Raw genomic sequence first — 20867 nt, 5'->3', positions numbered from 1 at the left:
CTGCTGACGCTGCTCAGAATCTCTCAGAATCTGTCTCCATTCTCCTGATGTGGACAGGCGAGCTAGGAAGCGCCTGAGCAGTGGTACCAGCATGTTTATACACTGGTCCACGTGTCCCCCCCCCCCCCGGTACTACCCTGAACTTCCGGGTCACGTGGCTCCTGTATGGGCATCAGTCTGCCCGTATAATCCGGGTGCACCTCGTCCCGGCGTGCGTCACTTCCTTGCACCTGCCCATCATTCGGACGCGCCCCCCAGCGTCATCCAAGCATGCCTCCTCCCAGCGTGTCAAGCTGGTGCACCCGCCCATCATCCTGGGTGCACCTCCCGGCAACGTCATACAGGCCCACCCCCAGCCTGTGTCATAACACAAGCCCCGGAGCGCACAACACTCCTGGGCGCGCCGACCCGGCCTCGCTACATCCGATACTGCTGCGGGGAGAGGACGACAGAATATGGAGCCGGCTCACACCGCCAGCCACATCAAGAGCCACACCAGAGCCAGACCATCACCTGCCCGGGGATGCCACTCACTTATGTCCGCACACGCGTGAAAGTCCCCTTGTACCCAACGTGACGTTTGCATAGACCCTGAGCCGGCTGGCCAGGCATGGGGAAAGGAATGTTCCATCTTCCGTTCTCCTGAGTAAGGTATGCCTGTACGAGGTTCCCCCATCAAGGACAGGAAACCAACCGTTGTGATGGAGAGGTGCCGCCCTTTTTAGCCTGTAAGTTTCCTGTCCTCGGTGGGCGAATCCCCTCTTTCGTTGTGCTATCATGGGTGATCGATAAAAACATTTCAGGATTCTAACATGAGGCCTACGTGAAAATAGATTTTACCTTTTTTTTTGGTCCACATGGTGATATGGAACATTAAAAATTACAAAAAAACAAACATTTTAAAATAAAACCCAATTTTACAAAGTTATTATCTGAAGGCACTTTACCTTTAAAAGAAAAAAAAAATCACTTAGAGTCAGCGATAAAGTATAAAATATATGCAAAAATAGACTTAATATAACTTTACCAGACGTACCTTTTCAGTTCTCTCGGCCACATTCCTCCATGTATAAAAAGTTTTAATGGCATTGTGAATGGTTTCAGTGCTTGGCAACGTTCCCGTCCTCAACTTATCTATAGCTTTCTCTAGACCGGAGCACAAAGACTTCACAGAGGGTTCACACAGGATAATGAAGTTATCGGGCAGAACTTCAGGGATTCCTCCCACTCTAGTGGTCACCACCTGTAATAAGGACAAGATGAAAATATTAGTAGCTAATATACAGAGGCAACATGGCCTTCTCTGAGGTTCCTGAGAATGGCCAGCTTACCAAGGCCAGCCCAACATAGCTCCGCTATCCTCAGCACATACGCTTGGCTAAAAGTGCAGGGGGAGAGAGAAAAGGAGCGACCGAGCAGTTTGGCCAGAAGCCTCTCTCATACAAGAATTTAAGAGTTTATTAGGTGTATTGGGACTTTCATTTTTACCCCAATAGGACAAGCTGCTAATAATCTTCTATACATGGCAGACACGGAGGCCACCATTAGGGACCATGTGAGCCCCTGCTTCTGAAACCGCTTAGATGCTGAGATTGCTACTGGCCATTGCATCTGAGGGGGTTATTGGATTGGAGTTTTGTACTAGTTACATACACTCGAACATCACATGACAATCTATATCCATACAGAAGACTCAGTGGCATAAGTCCCTTTAATAGCCACTGTAACAAGGTGTATTAGAAGTCATTAAGAGGTTAAATCTTTAGGGAAGAACTGTTGATGTATCATGGATCGTTTTGTTAAGATAACAATTAGTAATGTCTCGTTATGTTATAATACACAATCTCTGCTCTGCTACATCCTCACATTATATAGGTCATTGGATACTATAAGCCCTCTCCAAAACATATAATGACTACAGTTGAGCTAAAAGTCACTGAACCACAGCCCAGAAAACATTTCCCTACATACGGCATCCTTGACACCTCTTCTTATTAATAGGACCATGAGATGTCATCCACGATGTGCACATGATGTTTAATCCGTAAAGGCGCAGGGGATGCCAGCAGAAAAAAGTTCACAGTGCCCTAGTCCGGCGGCTACAGACTACTGAACTGAGGTCATGCGAATCCTTGCGGTCGGCACAAATAATGACAAAGCAAGCATTTAAATAGTAAAACAGTCCAGGAGGATACCTGTAAGCCACAGCTCGCTGCCTCCACAATCGCCATGCAGAAAGCCTCAGTCAGGGAAGTATTCAGGAATATCTCTCCTTTCACAAGGACGTTTCTCACCTGGTGATGTTCAAGAGCTCCTAAGAGGCGGACTCTGAAAAACATGAAGAAAAAAAAAAGGACTTCATAAATATTACTGTTAATTTCATGATCACAAAGTTTACTAATTGATGAAACTGACACCTGGTAGATCTCAGTCTCCATCTGAGAACAGGACTGGACGAGGGAACATGGGCAATTATTACTGCTGGGACATAAGGAGACAGCCAAGTATTGTCTACTGCTGGCTTCAAGATCCATAAAAGTTCATTAAATAGTCTCTGTATTTTCACACAATGTCCTCTCATAAAAGATAATGGAATAGACAATCTGCAAATACATTTTCTAAAAAAAAAAAAAATTATGTTGGCTTAAGCCTTAAAAGAAATCCCATCAACATGCCGGCCTCTAGGTGTCTCCTTTCTAACTTGCTGTCCACTGTCTGTTCCAAGTAATCAGTCTGTAGCAGGAGACCCTGAGATGAATTAAAAGGAGTGGGACGGGGCTTTGTCTGTCTGCTCCTGCTCTCCTGTCTGTCATATTGTATAAGCATAACAGAGATGGGCTTTCAGAGCAACTCATGCTAAGAAATGAGGAAAAGGAAGTTCCAGAACATATAGTGCAGTCAGAATGCTGATGAAGTGCCCACTCAAAGAGAGCCGAGGGCAAGTTATAGCATGAGAATCAGGACAGTTTCTGGACCAAAAGCACATTAACCATTAGCTGAAATGTATCAATTATAGCACAGCGCACAATAATACGTCACCCCCAGTGTCCCCACTGTCACCCATCACACAGTATGGACAACCAGAGAATCACAAATTGTGTGGTGCGCACAAAATATGCATGATGTGAAGAAGCGTGTGTGTCACAAAGTCCATGGTGTGAACAAGTCCGTGTGATGTTACAAATCACATTCTGCATAAGCAGGTCTGAAATCACAAACTGCATGGTGTGAACGAGTGTGACCCAACCTATAGCTACACACTTCTGTGTCCCAACTATTGCAACTAAATAAACCAAATTGTTTGCAGCCCATAATTGCCAACATGAGAACTATGTTCTAGAAGAAAAAGGACAAGATATAAAATGAAGAATACGCCCTGTATGTCCAAGATGGACACTAATTTTGTTTCAAAGTACCATGGACTGGTGGTTTAATTGGGAATTAAATAGGTAATTATTATCAGTCGTGGAGTAAAATAATGGTTGCAGGGATCTTCTGCAAAGAGTGCAATTCGCACTGACAAATGTAGCATAAATGGATACGGCGCAGATCTCAATCCTGCGGATATGTGTACACAGGGTGCATGAAATTTCTTGCAGGATTACGGGCTGTGTAGTCACTGGAAAATGAAGCCTAGAAGTCGGATCTACTAGAAGCAGAAGATCATATCTCCATTCATACAGATATCAGATGGATGACGGTCAATACACACATGGAAATACAATAATACCATGTTTACTTGAGAGACTTTCAGGGACTTTTCTATTTTTAGGACTTGGATAAAGACTGAATATTAGATCACATTCACACAGAAGGAACAATTTCCTACAATGCCTAGCATTGCTCCATCTAATACATAGGAAGGCAGGCTTGATATTCACATGTGATAAGTTCCTCTGTCTCCAGGCTGATCGGCTCTGAAAGCTGTTTTGCATTATGTTGTTTTTTTCTCAAGACTTTCAATAAAGAACGGAGAACAGATCGCAATGTTCTACAATTCTCCATCTGTTGGATCTCGGATGCAGCAGACGGCCTCCAGAACATCAGGTTATAGCTGTAGCTAATGCAGTAACTTGGAAATAAAATTTTAAAGAAACACTAAAAGTACTGTAGAAGCAGAGACCCCGATTCCAATGATGTTTCACTTACTGAGCTGCTTGCTGTCATTTTTCTAAAATCACTTGTTTTCTCAGTTGTAGATCTTCTCTGAATGCTGAGCTCTGTATAACCCCGTCCACACCTCTGATTGGCAGCTTTCTGCCTATGCACAGTGTACACAAAAAGCTGCCAAATCAGTGTTGGCATGAATATGGAGGACTACCTAGCAGCAGGCTTCCTATTTCTTTCGTGATAATCTGCTAAAAAGACATTGATTTTATCAAAACTACACTAAGCAGACTAGTAAGTGACACATCGCTGGAATCAGGGTCTCTGCCTCTACAGTATGCTGCTCGCAGATTGGGTGCCAAAAACTTGCTGACAGATTCCCTACTTAATACTTTGGCAGATATTACTCCAACACAAATCAGGTTAAGACTTAAGTCTCAGTATATCTCGCTCTAACAGTAGAAAATACACAATTCAGAAAATCTTGACGACTTCCAGTCTCTCCTTTAGGACAAGTTTCCACATTCAATGAAAACACTGCATTTTTTACCCACTTTCATTTTTTCTGCCGATGTTTGCACCAAAATACACACTAGCAATTTGTTCTTATTTTCGCGTTTTTTGCTGCATTTTCACCTTTTTACATGCGAATATAAGCAGAGACCTGTAAATCCAGGGCAGAGAGCAGGGAGATACCGCCACAGACTCGCCTGTCCGACTAGTCTCCAGCACTGCCTTGGTCATCAGCAGCTTTTAAAGTATGTTTTTCTCTGAAACAAGGCAACATTTCAGCGTCAAACATACTAGAATGAGATAAAAAGTCAAATAACTGCTGCTGCATTTTGTGCCACTTTGGGTTATTTTTGGACTTTTCATTATTCTTAAATTTACTCTTAGAAATGTACATCAGTGTGAAGAGGTCGTCCAGCCAAAAAATAATTTTTCTGCAAGTGGCTTACAGGTGATAGTGTGCCACCTAGTCACAGTACAGGAGCAGCCAACCAGTAAGTGACCCTTCTGGCCACATACTCTGCTCGTCACCCACTTCATGGTAGTGCCTCTTGCATGGATGAACATATGACCTCAGGCCTGCACAAGATACGGCACGGGGGCCGCATGTGGCTCGCCGAAGGATGTTGTGTGGCCCGCGGAGCCGTCTGGGGTGCGACAGCTCCTTCTTCCCATATTCAAAGGTATTTGCGTCTTTTAGTGGTGGTTGTGGTGCTGCATTCATGTACTGATGGTGGTTCTGGTGCTGCATTCATGTGCTAACAGTGGTTCTGATCTTGTACACACGTCGGAATCCATAACGTGTTTCAGGCCCATGTTGAAACTTAAAAAGTGTCAAAACTTAGGGAGATTTGATATTATGAAAAGGATTTTGCAAGTTTCTGCTAAAAAAAACAACAACTCAGTTTAAGTTTGAGTGTGTTCACACTGATTGTTTTGGATCAGAAACTGAGCAGAAACTCTACAAATCCTTCTCAAATACTCAGAATTTGGTTCCGGTGATGAATTAATATACTGATGGTGGTTCTGGTGATGTATTCATGTAACTACCACTTTAAAAAAAAAAATTAGAGGCCCTTGGGATTGGTTCAGTATGGCATTGCAGCCCTTCGACCGAAAAATGTTGTCCACCCCTGTATTACCTGTTGGCTACTGAAAAAAAAACAAAAAAAACATTTCAAAAGAGTTGCAATGGGAAAAGCTGTATAGTTGTAACATGGGACTTAGCTCTTTTTTACTCGATCACAATACAATAAAATGTTGTATTTTTTTTAAACATTATTTAAAAGGGTTAGCTGGTTAAAACAAATTGTCACCTATCCACAGAATGCCTGATAACTTGTTGATCGGTGGAAGACCGACCGGTGGGCAGAAAGGGGAACTTATCTCCATTAGAATGGAGCCCAGAGAATATGCTGGACGGCTGCTTAATTCATTCCCTACGGGGCTGCCGAGCGCTGTGCTCAGCTTATTTCGACAGCCACGCATAGAATAAATGGATCAGACGTTCAGGCATCTGACATGCCATGACATTTGTAACGGGAATAAAAATTTCCAGTTCTGCTGATCAGAGCGGGTCCCAGTCGTGGGAGACCCCTAGATGAGCAAGTTATCACCCAAATCACTTATGGATAGGTAATAACTTGTGTTAACCAGACAACACTTTTAAATATGTGGTTTGCGTTACCTGTCATGGAGCTGGTATCTTTCTCTTACTTCTTCTAAAATAATTCTCTTGGGCCCTTCACCTCCGATAAGGAAGTGCACTTCAGGGTACTTCTCACACATTTCAGGAATGATACCACCAAGCAAATCCACACCTTAAAAAACAAAATGAGAATACATAAATACATGTGGGGAAAAGTCTATGACACCTAAGACTGTTAGGACTGTGTATGGAAACAAGCAAGGTGTACTCAGCATAGTGCACATGGAAGGAGAGACCATGGCAAGCAACCAATCGTGAAATCACAGTTACATATTTAATATGGTTTAAAAAAGACAAAAATCCATCAAGTGCAACAAAGGGAGGGAAAAGGATAAAGGGAAGGGCTGTGTATACAACCATAATGCATGATACAAAAGAGCTAATCTTACCTGATTCCAATAGTCAACCCACTAGACCAAAGATTCAGAAAAAAAACTTTACACATTTACATAATTATTTATTATTTTCTTCTAAAAAAAAAATCATTAAGCTTTTTGAATGGTTCCTGGATACAAACGTTTGCCCCCATGAAAATAAAGACACTTATACTCATCTCCCGGACTGGCGCCATTCCAGCGGTGTTGGGACTCGCATTCCCGTGGCTTAGGTGAGGTCGCTATGACACGTGAGCCGTCCAATCAGCACTGGTGTCACTGTCCCCGCCATCAGACATGTATGTAATTAACAGTAGGTGACAGCTGCGTTGCCCCTCACTTCCTCTTGATTACTAATTTGTCTGAAACAAGGGACAGTGACGACAACACTGATAGGGTGCGGGGCTCATGTGACATAACCTCACGGGGGTCCCGGGAACGTGAGTGCCGACACCGCTGGAACGGTGCCAGTACGGGATGTGAGTATAAGCATTTTTATTTTCACGAGTGCAAACATTCAGATTTTGAAAGGGTTGTCCTAGTAGTGAATAACCCCTTTAATCCTCATCCAGACACTGCTGAGAAAATCTGCTGCACATCAGTTAAACTGTAGTTAAACCCTAAAGGAATCACAGTGCTTCGCCAATATTCTAATGAGTAATAGGAGTACCAGCAGTAGGGTCATCAGTGCTCTTTGGCCTTTCCTGGTGCATGCACACTTCAGTGCTTTGCCCTCAGCAGGGCAGATAAAAGTGCCCAAGCACAGGAACGCGATGCAGGACACTGTGTGGATGATGTAGGACACGTCATCCACATGAAGCAGGGAAGGAGGACTGCATCGCAAGAAGAGAGTAGTCAGATCAAGAGCAAAGAGGCTCATCAGACCGTACCGCCATATGTAAACATAATAAATGCTGTTTTTTGGGGATCTGCAGAGTGCATTGGAGACTTTTTTTTTTTTACAGCATTCCAGTATGCTGTAAAAAAAAAAAAAAAATTATATGGGGAAAACCTGGTGACAGGTTCCCTTTAATTCCAGCCAGGAACACTCGTCACCTATCTGCTGGACCCTATGGGAGTCACGAAAACAAGTGCAACTAAGGGTGTAATACACATTTCAGTGTAGCTTCTTTTCTTTGCAACTACGTCTCTATTTTCTTGAAAAGAGCCATGAGGAAAAAGTTCCCAAGTCTCTTCATTCTCAGGAGTGATCATGGTTCTAACTCTAGGACCCCAGTAATAAGCCATAACATTTTAAGATGGGAAAAAAAAACCTTTGAGTAATAGGATCCTATGAATTTACATGGATTTTGTGGCTAATTGTGTGCCAAAATCTTTACGAAATCCGCAAACATTCTGCAATCCGTGCATAGGAATAAGATTTCTGCAGCTACATTGCCATGGAAAATTACTGTGTGGTTTTTGTCCAAGCTTAGTAAAAAAAAATACCTGCCAGAATATTTAGCATGTTACTTATTCACATGGATTCTGCATAAGAAAGTACAGATATAAGGCACGAATCTGAGTATCCGCTATTCTACCTTTTCTGTAGACAAGTCTGCTGACCACGACAATGGTGATTTTATAGCTTTTCTCTTTCTGTCGCTCCGGAGTGAAGTCTGTGGGGTCTACAGCATTGGGAATCACAGACACGATCTCGGGATCCAGAGCCGCTCGGAGGACTGTGTTTTCCTTGCTTGTGTAGGAGACGCAGATGATGTGGTTTGTGTCACACAGAGACACTGTAAGAAGTTTGTTGGTGAGAACGGAGCTGACATCTGCAAATCCAAACAGAGAATGGTCTGTGAAGACCGTATGGAGCCCCAAAGTCTTGGCGTGAAAGAGGGCGTCATGGGCCATGGCAGAAAAAGAGCTGTGCGAGTGGACGACAGAGACCTTTTCCCTTACAAATATATACCTGAGCAGAGGTAGGCTGTGCAGTAACGTAGTGGCCGTCGACTGGTTATACATGACTTTTAAAGGCAAATAATACACCTTCAGCCCATTGGTGAGGTAGCGGATCCCTTTCCTGTCGCCGTAAGCATGGGTGACGATGATGACCTTGTGTCCTCTTTCAATCAGGCATTGAGAAAGCTGATAAATGTGACTTTCCACCCCACCCATATTTGGGTAAAAAAAGTCAGACACCATGCATATTCTGTGAGTCTTCCGGGGGACGTGCGCAGCTTCTGCAGGATGTAAGGAGTTACTATAGGAGCAGGCCTGGCTTCCTTCCCTTCTGCTGTGAACCATGGTGGAGACCGGCGGTAAGGAGGTCCCCCGAATAGTGTGTGGATCTAAAAGGGCAAACACACAACATATAAAATCAGCAAAAAATACATCTACTACTTCTTATTGTCATAATATTCTGAAAATAAAATGCAAGATGCAGAAATTACATAGAACAGGTCAGATTTCCCTTTAAATAAATGAGTTACAAGTGAAACATTAAAAACTACACCAGAGTTCCTGAAATGCAGATTTCCACCATCACTATAGAAAATATTTACTTCCAAAATTTTACACACTGAAAGGGGTTGTCCACACGGTAAACTCCCACCACTGCCGGATTCTGCTCATTATTATGCTTTTCCATAAAGAGCAGAATAATGCAGAGGTGCAGGTTTAGGGTGCGGAAACCAACTGACAGGTTCCCTTTAAGCTTGATCTATAGCTTTGCATAATCTGGACATACAGGTTCATGAATATAATACCAGATCTGCAGAATTGCCAGAGTGACAGGAAAGCCGTTGAAGTTTACATGCTATCGTAGGGTGTAACGCTGCAAATAACGCAGGTTACAATGCAAATCATGGAGAGGCTGGTGATGGTACGCTGGATCCGGGCAGAGCTATGGCTTTCACATGGATGTAACCTTTGAAATCCAACAATAAAGGGGGTTTCTGTCCTTTCCTTTAACTTTACATATGGCCCCAGTGGTCGAAAAAAAAAACAACCGATCAGCTGTTATCGGTGTCGGCGGAGGCGGTCGCTGGCACTCACTTGCGGAGCAGCTCTGTCTTCTGGTAGTGGCCAATGCTTGGTACTACACATCCATCTCCTATTCAAATCAATATGAAGCTAATGTTTAGTACTCAGCGGCAGCCACTATCAGAAGCTCCACAAGTGGGTACTTCCGGCCATCAGCTGTTATCGGTGTTGGCAGTGTTGCCGGGTGTCAGACCTCAACCGATCAGACATTGGACAGGTCATCAATGAAAAAGTAGTGGACAAACCAGTGACACAGATCTATAGTTATCTATACTTTGATTTATTCATCACATGTGTAGCGCTGCCCAGATTTCCCACCAGTTTCATTCCTTCACCTTTTGGCGTGGTCTGTGCGTGACAATTGCATCCAAAGATATTATATAATGTGTATTTGGATGCAGTAGTCACTCACAGACCACGCCAAAAGGTGAAGGAATGAAAGTGGTGGGAAATCTGGGCAGGTGAACAATAAGTGTGTGTAATATATTTGTACCCACTGGTTTAATTCCTTCATCTACTGTAGCGCTGCCCGGATTCCCAAACCATTTCCCCTCCTTTAACCGGTGGGTCTGTGCATGACAGCTGCATGCAATCACCTGGCAGTGATCTTACCTATACCATAGAGGTTATGTTCCCACGATGAGTATTTGAGGTTGTGGATTTTCAGCAGCATTTCTGCACAAATTAGGTAAATTAGGTTGTGGTTTTTTTTTTATTATTTCATTTAAAACCAGTTTTTACATACATTTTTATCTTTTTTTTTTTCAGATGCGGGTTTTGTCTTTTTGGTAAATTGTCTCTTCAGAGAGGAAAGGAACTTGAACTCTAGCGCCACCTACAGGAAGTAGCAATCCTAAAAGTTAATATTGACCCTTTAAGGAGCCTTGTCACATGACTTAGGATAAAAGCCAAGACCAGAAACTCAATTTACAGACACTGTTTCGGGGTACTGCCCCTCATCAGTGCAAAGTGTGAGTTCTGGTTTGGCTGGGTGGCTGTCTTTTAGGTAAGTCATGTTTTAAATAATTCTACTTTGTTTTGGAAAAATTGCTGCTATGGGGGCTTTGTGGAAGCACAAGGCAGAGGAGGATGTCGCCAATGCAGCTGGGGCACTGGCACCACCTTGGAAGTGAGGGTTAGCACGGCCAAAATGTGGAAAACCTTACTCAGCACATTGCAACATCCAGCACCACCATCTGATACGGTCCGTAATAGCTGGAGGCAGTGTTTCCACAACATGGTGGAAGAGTATGTGTCCACATGTCTCCACGTACTGAATGATGGGTCTGCCCCATTTAACTTCTGAGTCTCCAAATTGGACACATGGCCCGAGCTTGCCCTTGGAAGTGCTGACCTATCATGCGGCAAGTGTACTGCCGGAACGCATGTTTAGCATGGCAGGGGTGTGATCAGAGGCTGGCTCATCCGCCTGTCCACAGTCAATGTGGGCAAGCTTACATTTACTAAAATGAACCAGACGTGGATCCCACAGGACTTGTCTGTCCCTTTGGCTGAATAGAGAAGTATACGAGGCGCACTCAGCCATCGTTATATCAGGGCTGTAGAGTTGATAAGCCAAACCACCGACTCCGACTCCTCAATTTCCCTGACTCTGACTTCACAGCCCGGCCTCACTACTCAGCATGTGCATAAAGTGCAGCACTGCCTCACTACTCAGCATGTGCATAAAGTGCAGCACTGCCTCACTACGGAGCATGTGCATAAAGTGCAGCACTGCCTCACTACTCAGCATGTGCATAAAGTGCAGCACTGCCTCACTACTGAGCATGTGCATAAAGAGCAGCACTGCCTCACTACTGAGCATGTACATAAAGTGCAGCGCTGCCTCACTACTGAGCATGTGCATAAAGTGCAGCACTGCCTCACTACTGAGCATGTGCATAAAGAGCAGCACTGCCTCACTACTCAGCATGTGCATAAAGTGCAGCACAAATTCATCTCAACTAAAGGCAGAGATCCTTAGATCAGGAACAGAACAGACATCTATAGGACATTTCATAACTTTCCCAAATTCTTATGAAAACGTTTACAGCACATCCTGCATTGTACTACTGAACCCAATGTATTGTATAATTTTAGGAGTCGGTCCATTTCATACCGACTCCACAGCCCTGGTTATACTCTACAGCAGTTTGTTCGTTCTATTTGCGATTCCCAATGTTTTAGGGCCTCCTCAAATTAAAAAAAAAAAAAAAAAAAACACAGTATTGGCTACCTCCTCAACTTGGATCTTCGCCTACTGGTTCAAGATTATAATTTTTTTTATTCTTTGTTATTTTAAGTCATTTCCCTATCCACATTTGTTTGCAGGGCAATTGTCCTGCTCTTACCCCCATTTTGCTTCCTTTTGCAGCCCCCTAGCCTTTACTCCGACCATTTTACAGCACAAAATTTCAGGACCCCATTGACTTCTATGGGGTTCAGGTTCAAGTTCGGGTACCCGAACAGAACCTCGGACTAGAGTTCGGTCAAACCGAACATTATTATTTCTTTATACAGCACCATTGATTCCATGTTGCTGTACATGAGAAGGGGTTACATACAAAATACAGATATAATTTACATTAAATGAACTAACAATGACAGACAGGTACAGAGGGAAGAGGACCCTGCCCTTGCGGGCTTACATTCTGCAGGATGATGGAGGTAGGAGACAGTAGATTGGGGGGTTGCAGCAGCTCCGGTGGTGGTGAGGCGCAGGTCTGGTGAAGAGGCAGCAGCATGGTCATGGCAGGCTGTAAGCTTTCTTGAAGAGATGGGTTTTCAGGTTCCGTATGAAGGATCCGAATGTGGTGGCTAATCGAACGTGTTGAGGCACAGAATTCCAGAGGATGGGGGATATTCGGGAGACGTCTTAGAGACGATTGGGTGAGGAACGAATAAGTGTGGAGGAGAGGAGGTGGTCTTGGGAGGACCGGAGATTAAGTGAGGGAATATATCGAGAGATTAGTTCAGAGATGTATGGAGGAGAGAGGTTATGGATGGCTTTGTAGGTCAGTGTTAGTAGTTTGAACTGGATACGGTGGGTAAAAGGGAGCCAGTGAAGGGATTTGCAAAGGGGGGTAGCAGAGGAATAGCGAGGCGAGAGATGAACTAGTCGGGCAGCAGACTGGAGGGGTGCAAGAGAGTTAGCAGGTAGGCCACAGTGGAGGGTGTTGCAGTAGTCGAGGCAGGAGACGATGAGGGCATGCACAAGCAGTTTAGTAGATTGAGGGTTGAGGAAAGGACGGATTCTGGAAATACTTTTGAGCTGGAGGCGACAGGAGGTAGCGACAGCTTGAATGTGCGGTTTGAAGGACAGAGAGGAGTCAAGGGTTACGCCAAGGCAGTGGACATCCACAGTTCTGCTCATCCCTACCTGTCACCTCTACTAACACACGTCAGTTTTTCTAATAAAATTTTTTTAAAAATTACTTAAGGATTCTTAACCACCTTCACTTATAACTGCACTGTGTCGCTCCTCTGTGACGGTGTCTGCACAGTCTCATATGATCAGCATTGAGTCAATGTCAGACTGTGTAAGGATACCGTAGCTAATAACACCCAAATGTCAATTTATATATACATTTATAAGACCAGCAAATGAACTTTATGCCGTCCAGAAGAATGGTAAAATCTGCAGTTACTGAAGACAGATTTTACCCGTGAACGGAGAATTTTGGGAATGAATGATTAATCCTAGTGGAAAAAAGTGGATTTCTCCAATAAGAAATTTGTATAAAGATTCTTATTTTCACGTGCCCTATTAAGTTATGAAAAAATTATTAAAACGATGATCACTCTTGAAACTTAAGAACAATTGGAAGGGAGTAAGCCTGCAGGATCAGAAAATCCCCGGTCTGAAATGCTTAGGCCTGCCTAAAGCTGCAGACCCTAAAGATACATTTTTAATGGGGTTTTCCAGGCTTCAGCCACTCTATGTGACTGATGATTGCACACTGTCAGGATTCCCCTCTATTTCCCGCTTGAGAGGGTGGTCATGTGCCAACTAGTTTCTCATTGGCTTTTCTCAATAGTAGAGAAGAGTCAGACGGCCGTATAACTCAGACGAGGATCGCAAAGCAATGCTTGCACTGGCCGATTCCTCTCCTTAGGCTATGTGCACACGATCCGTAATAGCAGCGTTTTGGACGCCGCTCACCTGTGCTGCGCTGCCTCCAAAATGCTGCGTTGTATAGTACATGCACAGTGGATGGGATTTAAAGAAATCCAATGCCCACTGTCCCTCTATCTGACGCCGCATAAACTCACCGGCAGCGCGGCTTTATGAGCCGCAGCATGTCAATTTCTGTTGCAGAGTCGCTAGTCTGAGCAACAGAAATTTCCACAATAGAATGTATTGGATGCAGTAACTCCGCATGAGTTCAATGAACACATGCAGATTTACCTGTATGATCGGACACAGCGAAAATACGCTAAAGCCTGATCGTGGGCACATAGCCTTACACATAGAAACACACGTTGTCACGCTCAAGTTGGGAGAGCCAACGACCAGTCCAAGCATTGCTTGCGATCTACGTCCGAGTTACAGTGGTGGCCAAAAGTATTGGCACCCCTGCAATTCATTCAGATAATACTCAGTTTCTTCCTGAAAATGATTGCAATCACAAATTCTTTGGTCTTATTATCTTCATTTAATTTGCTTGCAAGGTTAAAAACACAAGAGAGAATGAAGCAAAAATCAAATCATTGATCATTTCACACAAAACTCCAAAAATGGGCTGGACAAAAGTATTGGCACCCTCAGCCTAATACTTGGTTGCACAACCTTTAGCCAAAATAACTGCGAACAACCGCTTCCGGTAACCATCAATGAGTTTCTTACAATGCTCTGCTGGAATTGTAGACCATTCTTCTTTGGCAAACTGCTCCAGGTCCCTGATATTTGAAGGGTGCCTTCTCCAAACTGCCATTTTGAGATCTCTCCACAGGTGTTCTATAGCAGAGGTCCCCAACCTTTTTTGCACCAGGGACCGGCTTTAAGCAAGACCAGTTTTCCATGGCCCGGTGGGGGTGGGGGCGGGGCTTTGGTCATATGGGGGTGGGGTTATGGAGGGGTGGAGCTGTATGGGGAGGATGCTGGCGGGACCTCGGTGTACAGCGCTGCTAAGTAGCAGCATTGTACATTGAGCGTCAGTGTATACAGCGCTGCTGCTTAGCAGCGCTACACACTGAACACCGGTACCGGGAGCCGGGTCACTGAAGCCAGTCTGCTGCCCCAGCACGCCCCACATAACATGTTCTGCCGGGGGCGTGTCAGTGAGGAGAGCCTGCCGCCCCACCCCGTCAGGAACACACCATGCTGTGCAGGAGGGCCGCGTCACTAAGACCCGCCCCGTGACGTACAACAGGTACCATGCTGTGCTGTGGAGGGCTGCGTCACTAAGACCCGCCCGACGCCCCACCCCGTCCTGCATAATGTTCTCTGCCGGGAGCTGCGAGCTGTCACGGCTATGGCAGAAAACATTATAAATCCACACAGAGCGAGTTCTGACCAGGCGCAGGGCCGCGGAGCTAGCTGTCAGCGGCAGGGCCGGCTCCAGGTTTTTCTGGGCCCCGGGCGAAAGAGTCTCAGTGGGCCCCTTTAACACATACCACGATTCATGATGCAGAGATACGGCGGAGAAATATATATATATATAGTACAATGCAAAGATTTCACTTCATGAGTGATATCTATTGTAAATTCTACAATAGCTCAGAAACCGGTGAATCGCTCCACACAGAATAGTGGCCCCCATATAAGGCTCCATACGGAATACTGGTCCCCATATAACGCCCATACGGAATACTGGCCCCCATATAACGCTTCATACGGAATACTGGCCCCCATATAAGGCCCCATACGGAATACTTGCCCCCATATAAGGCCCCATACGGAATACTTGCCCCCATATAAGGCCCCATACGGAATACTTGCCCCCATATAAGGCCCCATACGGAATACTTGCCCCCATATAAGGCCCCATACGGAATACTTGCCCCCATATAAGGCCCCATACGGAATACTGGCCCCCATATAAGGCTCCATACAGAATACTGGCCCCCATATAACGCTCCATACAGGATACTGGCCCCCATATAACACTCCATACAGGATACTGGCCCCCATATAACGCTCCATACAGGATACCGGTCCCCATATAATGCTGCATGCAGGCTGTTACCCCCCACATAATGCCCCATACAGGCTGTCCCCCCCTTATAATGCTCCATGCAGGCTGTTACCCCCCACATAATGCCCCATACAGGCCCCTCCCTTTTAATGCTCCATGCAGGCTGTTACCCCCACATAATGCCCCATACAGGCTGCCCCCCCCCCCTTATAATGCTCCATGCAGGCTGTTCCCCCCCACATAATGCCCCATACAGCCCCCCCCCTTTTAATGCTCCATGCAGGCTGTTACCCCCCACATAATGCCCCATACAGGCTGCTCCCCCTCTTTATAATGCCCCATGCAGGCTGTCACCCCTCCTCTTTATACTGCCCCATGCAGGATGTCCCCCCCTCTCTTTATAATGCCCCGTGCAGGTTGTTCCCCACCTTATAATGCCCCATGCAGGCTGTCACCCCTCCTCATTATAAATGCCCCAAGCAGGAATCCCCCCCTCTTTATAATGCCCCATGCAGGCTGGTCCCCACCTTATAATGCCCCATGCAGGCTGTCACCCCTCCTCATTATAATGCCCCAAGCAGGAATCCCCCCCTCTTTATAATGCCCCATGCAGGCTGTTCCCCACCTTATAATGTCCCATGCAGGCTGTCACCCCTCCTCTTTATAATGCCCCAAGCAGGATGCCCCCCCTCCCCTCTTTATACTGCCCCATGCCTCCATACATTAAAAAAAAAAAAAAAAAACAAATACTCACCTCCCTTCTTCTCACCTGCTACCTGCTGCCCGCCGCTCGCTGCTCGGCTCCGAACTCCAGCGTTGTCGTTTCTTCCCGCTCAGCGCTCCCTGTGACGGCTCAGGGGAGGGCGCGGTGTAAAGACGTCACCGCGCCCTCTGACCTGAGACGTCACAGGGAGCGCAGAGCAGGAAGACAGCTGATCTGCGGAGGCACGGGGAGAGGTAAGTATCGGGCTGCCGGGGCCCTGAGCAAGCGGCGGAGAAGGGCGGGCGCTGACACCGCTCTCCTCCGCCCATAGCCCAGCGGGGTGCGCGACCGCCAGTGGGCCCCTCTGCCTGCTCAGAGCCCCGGCATTTGCCCGGGTGCTGACGCCGGCCCTGGTCAGCGGCGCCGCGGACCGGCTGAAAAACCCCAACGGCCCGGTCCTGGTCCGCGGACCGGCGGTTGGGGACCTCTGTTCTATAGGATTCAGGTCTGGACTCATTGCTGGCCACCTTAGAAGTCTCCAGTGCTTTCTCTCAAACCATTTTATAGTGCTTTTAGAAGTGTGTTTTGGGTCATTGTCCTGCTGGAAGACCCATGACCTCTGAGGGAGACCCAGCTTTCTCACACTGGGCCCTACATTATGCTGCAAAATTTGTTGGTAGTCTTCAGACTTCATAATGCCATGCACACGGTCAAGCAGTCCAGTGCCAGAGGCAGCAAAGCAACCCCAAAACATCAGGGAACCTCCGCCATGTTTGACTGTAGGGACCGTGTTCTTTTCTTTGAATGCCTCTTTTTTTTCCTGTACACTCTATGTTGATGCTTTTTCCCAAAAAGCTCTACTTTTGTCTCATCTGACCAGAGAACATTCTTCCAAAACGTTTTAGGCTTTCTCAGGTAAGTTTTGGCAAACTCCAGCCTGGCTTTTTTATGTCTCGGGGTAAGAAGTGGGGTCTTCCTGGGTATCCTACCATACAGTCCCTTTTCATTCAGACGCCGACAGATAGTACGGGTTGACACTGTTGTACCCTCGGACTGCAGGGCAGCTTGAACTTGTTTGGATGTTAGTCGAGGTTCTTTATCCACCATCCGCACAATCTTGCATTGAAATCTCTCGTCAATTTTTCTTTTCCGTCCACATCTAGGGAGGTTAGCCACAGTGCCATGGGCTTTACACTTCTTGATGACACTGCGCACAGAAGACACAGGAACATTCAGGTCTTTGGAGATGGACTTGTAGCCTTGAGATTGCTCATGCTTCCTCACGTCCTCAGACAGTTCTTTGGTCTTCTTTCTTTTCTCCATGCTCAATGTGGTACACACAAGGACACAGGACAGAGGTTGAGTCAACTTTAATCCATGTTAACTGGCTGCAAGTGTGATTTAGTTATTGCCAACACCTGTTAGGTGCCACAGGTAAGTTACAGGTGCTGTTAATTACACGAATTAGAGAAGCATCACATGATTTTTCAAATAGTGCCAATACTTTTGTCCACCCCCTTTTTTAAGTTTGGTGTGGAATTGTATCCAATTTGGCTTTAGGCCAATTCTTTTTGTGTTTTTTCATTGAAGACAAATTAAATGAAGAGAATAATACCAAAGAATTTGTGATTGCAATCATTTTCAGGAAGAAACTGAGTATTATCTGACAGATATGCAGGGGTGCCAATACTTTTGGCCACCACTGTATATGGCCGTCGGACTATTCCCAAACACTGAAAGAGGCAGGAAACGTTGCAAGTCAGCACAGTGACCATCTGCTCTAGCTACACGGGAATAAGGAAAACAGGCACATTGCACACTGGCAAAATTCGGCAATCTGCAGTCACATAAAGTGGATGAAGAAATTTGGGTGTAAAACAAAAGGAGGAAAAAAATGGTTGGGGAGGTGTAGTTACCCTTTACATTTCCTACATGAAAGGTTTCCCTTTACAATGCGATTTATCTTAATAGAACAGATATGGCAATAATGGCAGCACTGGTGGGGAATACGAAGCCGCTCGCCTACAGTGTGGCAGCCATAGGTTTATTCCCAGAACACGACAGACACAGGAAACCATGACAGCATTGTGGCCATTGTGCGGATTGTAAAGGGAACGTGCACTTCAATTTTACAACGCAGTTTCCTTATTTGCCAGGTTTTGAGCAGCCGAGAATTGTGTCGTATCAGAACATAATTTATTTGCTTTCTGTTAATTGTTAATCTTTTGTCATCAACTCTTCAATAAAAGATTTAATCTCCGTGTACCAGGCACATAGAGCGTACAGAACATCATTATGGCTCCCACTGCCCAAACACATCCTTGTCGTTGACTACCTGTTAATGAGAACCACACAGCCGCTCAGTGTGATTGGCTGCAGCGGTGACATGATCTGCCAATGTAACGGCAGCGCTGCAGCCAAAACACTGACACCCAAACAGTGGCAGGTAGGAGCCATCATTGGACCTGGGGAGGGTGAGTACCTGTTCTGCTTGTTCTTTTAGAACACCTGGGGTCCACTTCCCAGAAAATGGAAAACCCCTTTAACTATATTTCCCAACATCACGTCCTGCACATCACGGCAACGGACATCGCACAGATGGAGTCCGGGGACAAGGGGGGGCCGAGGACATCGCACAGACGAAATCCGGGGAAGTGGGGGGGGGGGGGTGAGGACATCGCACAGACGGAGTCCGGGGAAGTGAGGGGCGCAAGGACATCGCACAGACGGAGTCCGGGGTGAAGGGGAGAGCGAGGACATCGCACAGACGGAGTCCGGTTAAGGATGGGGGGTGCGAGGACATCGCACAGACGGAGTCCGGTTAAGGGGGGGGGGGGTGCGAGGACATCGCACAGACGGAGTCCGGTTAAGGGGGGGGGGTGCGAGGACATCGCACAGACGGAGTCCGGTTAAGGGGGGGGGGGTGCGAGGACATCGCACAGACGGAGTCCGGTTAAGGGGGGGGGGGTGCGAGGACATCGCACAGACGGAGTCCGGTTAAGGGGGGGGGGGGGTGCGAGGACATCGCACAGACGGAGTCCGGTTAAGGGGGGGGGGGTGCGAGGACATCGCACAGACGGAGTCCGGTTAAGGGGGGGGGTGCGAGGACATCGCACAGACGGAGTCCGGTTAAGGGGGGGGGTGCGAGGACATCGCACAGACGGAGTCCGGTTAAGGGGGGGGGTGCGAGGACATCGCACAGACGGAGTCCGGTTAAGGGGGGGGGGGTGCGAGGACATCGCACAGACGGAGTCCGGTTAAGGGGGGGGGGGTGCGAGGACATCGCACAGACGGAGTCCGGTTAAGGGGGGGGGTGCGAGGACATCGCACAGACGGAGTCCGGTTAAGGGGGGGGGGGTGCGAGGACATCGCACAGACGGAGTCCGGTTAAGGGGGGGGGTGCGAGGACATCGCACAGACGGAGTCCGGTTAAGGGGGGGGGTGCGAGGACATCGCACAGACGGAGTCCGGTTAAGGGGGGGGGTGCGAGGACATCGCACAGACGGAGTCCGGTTAAGGGGGGGGGGTGCGAGGACATCGCACAGACGGAGTCCGGTTAAGGGGGGGTGCGAGGACATCGCACAGACGGAGTCCGGGGTGAAGGGGGGGCGAGGTCATCGCACACTGGGGGCATCTTTTTGTGGTAAGTATGTAGCACAGTTTCCCATGGCAACCAATCAGCTCACTGCTTTCATTTTCCAAGAGCTACAATCTGATTGGTTGCTATGGGTAACTGCTCCAGTAGTTAGACATCTCCCCTCACATTATCACTAGCTGACCATTCCTGTCACAGATCAGTAGGAATCCGCGCCCAGCTCCGGACACAGCAAGTAACAAGCAGCACAAACCACGGGCAGAGATGTACGATGAGACGGCTTGCCCTCATCACATGACAACACCGTGTACACCGCCCAGCACCCCTGACCTCACCGTTCTCTGTCCTATACCGAAAGCGGAGCTTCCTTACCGGCTCCTCAGCCCAGCGCCGTCCTCATCCTCTGCAGCTCCAGGCACCGAACCACAACTGCACCGTGCGCTTCCTCATTACCCGCCCCACACAAAAGCTGAGCCAATCACAGTCCACAATACACACGGATTTCCAAGTGTCGAGGCATTTCATTGGCTGTACACCGTCTCGTCTATGATTGGCTGTACCTTCCTTTGCCTGTCAGATGCTACTGGCTGAGCACATGAAAGGGCGGGGCTATATAGCTGTACATAAATATATATATATATAGGCTTTACATAGCTACAGCCATGCATCCTGTCTTATACGAGAGATGTGTGAATTAGGTGTGCATTGTTCGCCGGCAAACAAAGAAACCACTTCTACTATA

The 20867-nt window shown here is 46.8% G+C and overlaps 1 protein-coding gene across 1 annotated transcript in view; it reads right to left on the bottom strand.

The window, feature by feature from the left end:
- PIGA (phosphatidylinositol glycan anchor biosynthesis class A) overlaps positions 1-20592 on the bottom strand; it is a 28696-nt gene extending 8104 nt beyond the window's left edge. The window contains exons 1-5 of the mRNA XM_073668067.1: positions 20498-20592; positions 8241-8996; positions 6305-6437; positions 2196-2328; positions 1037-1243 (exon numbers count right to left, since the gene is read on the bottom strand). Of these exons, the coding sequence (XP_073524168.1) occupies positions 1037-1243; positions 2196-2328; positions 6305-6437; positions 8241-8952 (1185 nt within the window). The 5' untranslated portion in view covers positions 8953-8996; positions 20498-20592. The remainder of the gene's footprint in view (positions 1-1036; positions 1244-2195; positions 2329-6304; positions 6438-8240; positions 8997-20497) is intronic.
- Between the last annotated feature and the right edge of the window lie 275 nt (positions 20593-20867).

This window comes from Phyllobates terribilis, unplaced genomic scaffold, assembly GCF_046119375.1.
Source record: "Phyllobates terribilis strain yellow unplaced genomic scaffold, ASM4611937v1 Scaffold_2__4_contigs__length_985480577, whole genome shotgun sequence".
NCBI lineage: Eukaryota > Metazoa > Chordata > Amphibia > Anura > Dendrobatidae > Phyllobates > Phyllobates terribilis.
The sequence above is the reverse complement of the archived record's forward strand: the minus strand, read 5'-3'. Positions and strand labels throughout refer to the sequence as shown.